This window comes from Charadrius vociferus, unplaced genomic scaffold, assembly GCF_000708025.1.
Source record: "Charadrius vociferus isolate BGI_N301 unplaced genomic scaffold, ASM70802v2 scaffold379, whole genome shotgun sequence".
NCBI classification, from domain to species: Eukaryota; Metazoa; Chordata; class Aves; order Charadriiformes; family Charadriidae; genus Charadrius; species Charadrius vociferus.
In genome coordinates this window covers 162,500-162,719 of record NW_009649938.1, presented here as the reverse complement: position 1 = coordinate 162,719, position 220 = coordinate 162,500, and the positions used below count along the sequence as shown (strand labels likewise).

The 220-nt window shown below is 70.5% G+C and overlaps 1 protein-coding gene across 1 annotated transcript in view; it reads left to right on the top strand.

Moving 5' to 3' along the window:
• Nucleotide 1: 1 nt before the first annotated feature.
• KCNC2 (potassium voltage-gated channel, Shaw-related subfamily, member 2) overlaps nt 2-220 on the top strand; it is a gene marked incomplete at its 5' end in the record, with an annotated part of 102,179 nt that continues 101,960 nt past the window's right edge. The window contains one exon of the mRNA XM_009891415.1: nt 2-220. Coding sequence (XP_009889717.1) covers nt 2-220 — 219 coding nt within the window.

Here is a 220-nt window from a genome sequence, read left to right as displayed (position 1 = left end):
GCTCTTCGAGGAGGAGTTGGCTTTCGGGGGCATCGACGAGACCGACGTGGAGCCCTGCTGCTGGATGACCTACCGCCAGCACCGCGACGCCGAGGAGGCCCTCGACATCTTCGAGGCCCCCGACCTGCTGACGGGTGAGCCGCCCCCCGATGGCGACGACGACGAGCTGGCCGCCAAGAGGCTGGGCATCGAGGACGTGGGGGCCACCGCCGAGGGCAAG